Source organism: Triticum aestivum, chromosome 5B (assembly GCF_018294505.1).
Source record: "Triticum aestivum cultivar Chinese Spring chromosome 5B, IWGSC CS RefSeq v2.1, whole genome shotgun sequence".
In the NCBI taxonomy this organism is placed as follows: Eukaryota; Viridiplantae; Streptophyta; class Magnoliopsida; order Poales; family Poaceae; genus Triticum; species Triticum aestivum.
The window spans coordinates 442,986,120-442,992,028 of NC_057807.1; the positions used below are offsets into that span (position 1 = coordinate 442,986,120).

General features: G+C 45.7%; 1 protein-coding gene across 3 annotated transcripts; it reads right to left on the bottom strand.

Moving 5' to 3' along the window:
• Window positions 1-537: 537 nt before the first annotated feature.
• On the bottom strand, window positions 538-2,244 carry LOC123116368 (uncharacterized). Of its 3 annotated transcripts, none has more exons than XM_044537334.1 (5): window positions 1,876-2,244; window positions 1,694-1,730; window positions 1,461-1,582; window positions 1,302-1,365; window positions 538-1,019 (listed from the first exon to the last, which is right to left on the bottom strand). In XM_044537334.1, the coding sequence occupies exons 1-4, from the start codon at window positions 2,119-2,121 to the stop codon at window positions 1,303-1,305; spliced, it is 468 nt and encodes a 155-aa protein (XP_044393269.1). In that variant the 5' UTR covers window positions 2,122-2,244; the 3' UTR covers window positions 538-1,019; window position 1,302. The 3 variants fall into 3 exon arrangements, with proteins under 3 accessions (XP_044393269.1, XP_044393268.1, XP_044393267.1); XM_044537333.1 differs by having other exon boundaries at window positions 538-1,022; XM_044537332.1 differs by having other exon boundaries at window positions 538-919; window positions 1,876-2,239.
• Between the last annotated feature and the right edge of the window lie 3,665 nt (window positions 2,245-5,909).

Sequence of the window (5,909 nt, forward strand, 5' to 3'; positions counted from 1 at the left end):
GATCATCATTGATGTATCCTTTGGCTGTGTGCATCACAATGACGCAAAGGCCGGGGTTACCCTTGTTTTCTCAAAAATAATCATTGATGCATCCTTCCCACTTACAAGATGATGATCCTACCGGACCCGTTACTGAAAAAAGTAGGCGCCGTCAGCAATGGCTCGCATGTTCTTTACCCTGATATCAGGTCTCTGTAATCAGAATGTAGCTGGTGCAAATCCCTGAAGAAGTACATTGAAATATCAGGTCTCTGTAATCAGAATGTAGCTGGTGCAAATCAATCCATCTACGCGAATGCAAGCCGCTGAACGCCTTCTGCACGACATAGTTCGCGGCTGCCAAAACATCCGACAATCGAACATAAAATGGTGTCAAAAGTAGGTCATTTGAAGTCCCCCCCAACCCCGATGCAGGAGAACAAGATTCAGACCTGTACTGACTTCCGCATTTCATCACAAGGATGCACATGACTGTAAGAGATCAGCTTACAGCACCAAAATTCTCTTCAAACATGAAAAGTACGATACGAGGGCGTGTGAAGTGCAAGAACAGCATATCAGAATAACATAACACCAGATCCGTCTGTGCGTAGAAATTACAATCGAATTACAGATGGTTCATGGAGGACTATGTGAACCAATTCTGTGAGTGATTGTGGGCTTTCAGTTCTACCCGAGGGCTGTCCACATCACAAGACATAATGAACACATGACTACAGTGACATACTGATGCAGTTGCATCCCAAATGCAGTATGATGAGCACACCAACTTAAGCATCATTGGCAGGAGTTAGCTAACGCATAAGTGTACAACATCATTGCCATATCCTTTCCGCTCACAAAAAAGATGATCCTACGCCTACCAAACCCGGTACTGAAAAAGTAGGCACCCTCAGCAACAGCTCGCATGTTCTTTACCCTGAAGAAATACATTGAAATGTCAGGTCTCTGCAACCACAATGTAGCTGGTGCAAGCCAATCCATCTATGCAGACGCAAATCCTGAAGCTCCATACCATGCTACTCCTCAAGCAGCAAAGAAGGTGTTAGGGAAAATTCAAAAAATAAAAGGTGTTATAGCTATAGCAACTTCAGCAACTTCGCTTCAGCAATTCAGTCCATTACACCAATATACTCAGAGTCTCATAGCTATAGCTGAACTGCTAACTAGAACTACCAAACATGATACTGCTAGTGCTAAAAAAGACCTCAAGTGTTTGATCTAGAACCTAAGTTGGATAGTTTCAGTATAATGCAAGAACAAAATAGATAATGAACAGTGAACACTTGGGGAACAGATACCTCAGTAAGCCGCGGGGCTGTCGTCAAGCTGGTCCTCATCTTCGATCTCCACCTCCAAGATTTCCTGGACAAACCCAAAAAACCTCGTCACCATCTTTGATATAACTTCCCCCCACGCTCCAGGAGGAACAACAGCGAGCTGGAAGAAGAAGAGCTCACCGGTATACGGTTCTTGAGGTAGTTGCCAATCCGCGCGACGACGGTGGCGCGGGTGTGCCAGAACTTTCCCTTGAGGCGGAGCTTCACGAACGGCCCGTCCAGCTCCGCCAGATCAACTTGCCCTGCCATCATCAGTCACCATTCACGATGAGGAAGGAATGGCAAACTTCAGCAGGGCGACTGGATCGGTGCTGCAGTGCAGTTCGTGAAAGGAATTGGCTTGGATTTTTCACCTGTTATGCCGACCGACGTGTCGAATAGCTGGGCCAGCTGAAACGCGGTGCGGGAGACCAACAACAATGGCGTTCGTCAGTTAATTTGGACGTAGGCTGTCAGTCACCGTGAGCCGTGGGCGGCCGTGCAAAACAGATATGTTCTTCGGTGTGGATGTGAGAGGGAAGGATGCCTTGCTTGCCTCGGCTTTGGCGTCGACGATGGCCTGCCGGACGTTGTCCTCGGTGAGGTCGAGCGACGCGGTGATGGAGGCGGCGCGAGCGCGACACGGCCGACGCCTGCACCGCGGGCTGCGGAAGATGTGTCCGGTTGAAGTCCTGAGAGGCGAGAGACGGGTGCGGGGAGGAGCGGACCGGAGAGACGAGGCGGCGGCGCTGAGGCGAGGGAGGAGGACGGCGAGGCGGGCGTGGATGGCGACGAAGGCCATGGCCGTGGCGGATGCTGAGAGCAGACGCTGCCGGGTGGGGCCTCCTTATCTTTCTTTTCGAGTGGGAGGCAGGCAGGAGAGTCTTCCCAACAAAATCCACTGGACTGTTTGGTTGCGGTTTGAGCTTCCGCACTCGGCCCAGTGAAACCTATGTCGTCGCTTGGGCGGGCCACATTCTGCAAACCCGTTTGGCTGCCTATATGAACACCCAAAATCCACTAAAAAAAAGTACAGATGCCCCCCCAAAAAAAACTAAAAAAAGTACAGCCCATATGAACACCTAAAAAAAAATTGTGCCCGTATGTATGTCTGTACTTTTGTCTAAAAAACAATCTCCAAGTAAAAAAAAAATACAATTGATAGGTTTGGGGAGCAACTAGCACATGAGTACTCGTGCGGGCTCCCGCAAAGGTAACTACTGGTGCGCTGAGAGCGCGTCACTTGGCGCACTCTCATCCACCGACACGTGTCGCGTGCTGAGTGCTTTCTCAAGATTTTTATTTTTATTTTTTTGTATGGGTCGAGTTTTAGATGATTTTTTCCTTTCTCATGGAAGACACAAATTTGCTTCCGCGAGAGGCAGAACTCCACCTTTTGAAAAGGGAAAGCGCGTTTTTTTGCTTCCACCAGAGGCGCGATTTTACTTCACGTGGAGGCACAAATTTACTTTCGTGAGAGGCACCAAAAAAAGAAAAAATGTGCTTCCTTTTTTTTTTCTTCCGCGAGAGGCACAAACGTGTCAAGGCATAAATTTGCTTCCATAAGAGGCAAAGTTGTGCCTCTCAAAAAAGAAAAAGAACGCGTTTCTTCTTCTTTCATGAGAGGCACAGATTTGTTTTCGCGAGAGGCATAACTGTTCCCTTTTGGAAAAGGAAAAAAAGTGAAAAATTCATGCTTCCAGTCAAGTTTTTGTCCGGTTTTCTCATATACAAAGTTTGACGAAAAGTATGAACATGGAATCTAGTTTTAAAGATCTCGACGCGAGGAATCTAATGGTGAACATGGTTCGGGATTTAGATGCATGGTTTAAGAGATAAACCATTTTGAATAAATAAATTTACGGGAAAAGAAAAACTCTCAGGTTATGACAAGTGAGGTTTGTCTTAGCTTCTTTGGCTTTCTCTTTTCCGAGCCTTCTTTTCTTTTCTAAATGATAACGCCCACATGTGTGACACTTATCAACATGGCCCAAATGCAGTTGATACCGTATGATTCATTTGCATGAATATTGCAGCAACTGCCATCTTGGTCGAGAGCCACGTAAGCACCCAGCGTTGTGTGAGTGTTATCATTTAGTGCCACACGTGTGGGCGCTCCTCGCCCGAACGGACACACGACGCTCGCCCGACGACGCTTGCACGATGATAGATGGCAACTACAGTTGTGCATATGTGGCAACTAGTTAATCACACACGACAACTACCATACGTGGCAACTCTAATTAGTTACACACGACAACTATATTTAATGATACATGGCAAGTAAAGTTAATTATATATGGCAACTACAGTAATTAGACATGACAACTATAGTTAATTACACACGCAAACTAAAGATAGTTACACACGTGATCGTGCTCATGGGGTTAGGGTGAGTAGTTGCCACACAGGGTCGTGTGGGCCGTCGTAGCTACGCACGAAGGTGTGGGCAGTTTTAATGTTTGCCCACATAGGATCATGTGGGCTGGCTCCTGGGTACAACCGGACGAGTCGTGTGGTCAGGTGTTCATTGTGCCACACGTGTGGTGAATATCGGCGTCCTTTCTTTTTTGTTTCAATTGAGTTTTTCAGTAATGTCAACCAACGCAACACAAAAAAACCTAACGTAAATAGAGTAACTTGGAATAATGTAGACCAAATCAGTACTTTTTTCTAGAACCACATCCCGCATTAACTAAATCAAATTTAATTAAATCTTAACAAAATCTCAACTAAGTCATATTTTCCTCACGTTCCCTCACCCGTAACGAAATCAAAATGAATTTTATCATAAATATAGAATATGATGAACGTAAAGTATATGTCAGACAAGATTGGTGCCGAACCATTAGAGAATATGTTTGTCCTCGTTGCAGCACACAGACAATTTATTATCCAGGAGATAATTTCATACATGGTGTTTGGTGAATGCTTCTATTTGTGGCGTGTTAGCGTCAAATAATCAACCCGACGCCTGAAGCGAGGTTTAAATGGGCCGGCCCATGTTGGCGAGCTCATTTGAGCGGGTTTTCTTTGTTTATTCTTTTCAGTTTTCATGGCATTTGTTTTTCTTCTAAAGTTACTGACTTTTTTAAAGAGCTCAAATAATTAAAAAATAATATTGAAAAATCTGAAAAGTATTTTAGAAATACTGTGCAATATGTTTTTTAAAAAGCTTAGACTATATTGAAATATCATCTTATATTAGAGACAACATCATTTAAAAAAAGTTCACTGTATCTAAAAAGCTCATCGTATACTAAACAAAATGTTCAGTGTGTATATAAAAAATGTTCAACATATATTTGAAAAAAAATCATCATATACTCAATAAATGTTCAGGTGCATTTAATTTTTTCACCCTATATTAGAAAAAAAGAAAAAACTAAACGTAACAGAAAAGCATAAAACCAAAAGTAAAAGACCACAAACAAAAAAAAGGAAATAATAGCGAACCAAACAACATACCCATGTGCAACAGAGCCACGAACTGGGCCAACCCATTGCGTCTCACCTGCGGGCAAAGGCTCCACTATTTGACGCTCATGGGCGTCAAATAGGATCCACCATGGTTGGATGGCAACACTTGAGGCTTAAGATAGTTGAGGGAGTCGTGGATTAGGGGGTCCTCGGATAGCCGGGCTATATACTTTGGCCGGTCTGTTGGACTATGAAGATACAAGATTGAAGACTTCGTCCTGTGTCCGGGTGGGACTCTCCTTTGCGTGGAAGGCAAGCTTGGCAATCCGGATATGTAGATCTCCTTCTCTGTAACCGACTCTGTGTAACCCTAGCCCCATCCGGTGTCTATATAAACTGGAGGGTTTAGTCCATAGGACAACAACAATCATAATCATAGGCTAGCTTCTAGGGTTTAGCCTCTACGATCTCATAGTAGATCAACTCTTGTAATACTCATATCATCAAGATCAATCAAGCAGGAAGTAGGGTATTACCTCCATCGAGAGGGCCCGAACCTGGGAAAACATCGTGTCCCCTCCTCCTGTTACCATTAGCCTTAGACGCACAGTTCGGGACCCCCTATCCGAGATCCGTCGGTTTTGACACCGACATTGGTTCTTTCATTGAGAGTTCCACTTTGTCGTCGCGATAAGGCTTGATGGCTCCTTCAATCATCAGCAACCATGCGGTCCAGGGTGAGGTTTTCCTCCCCGGACAGATCTTCGTATTCGCGGCTTCGTATTGTAGGCCAACTCGCTTGGCCGTCTGGAGCAGATCGACAACCACGCCCCTGGCCATCAGGTCAGGTTTGGAAACTTGAACTACACCGCCGACATCCGCGGAGACTTGATCTTCGATGAATTCGAGCCCATGTCAGGAGCGCCGAACAGTCATGACGGGCATGACTTAGATCTGCCATCGAACGGTGTTCGGGATATCGCACCTGCGGCTGCCCCGGCCTTCAATCTAGAGCAGACCATGTCATCCGAGGACGGGTGGATGGACCCCGTCACGGATGCCGCACATCCATTGGCGCTGGAGCCGAGCACAGACTTCACCTCCAAAGAGAACTGTGTCATCGGACCCTCGGACTCATCTCTGGCCATAGGTTCCGAACCGCGTGCGCCC

Bases quoted from the DNA above. Each gene is read 5' to 3' on its own strand.
- LOC123116368 (XM_044537334.1), bottom strand. From the start codon at position 2,121: ATGGCCTTCGTCGCCATCCACGCCCGCCTCGCCGTCCTCCTCCCTCGC. The intron at 1,731-1,875 runs GCAAGCAAGGCA...ACCGCGTTTCAG, and splicing joins TCGTCGACGCCAAAGCCGAG to CTGGCCCAGCTATTCGACAC. The intron at 1,583-1,693 runs GTGAAAAATCCA...TGATGATGGCAG, and splicing joins CACGTCGGTCGGCATAACAG to GGCAAGTTGATCTGGCGGAG.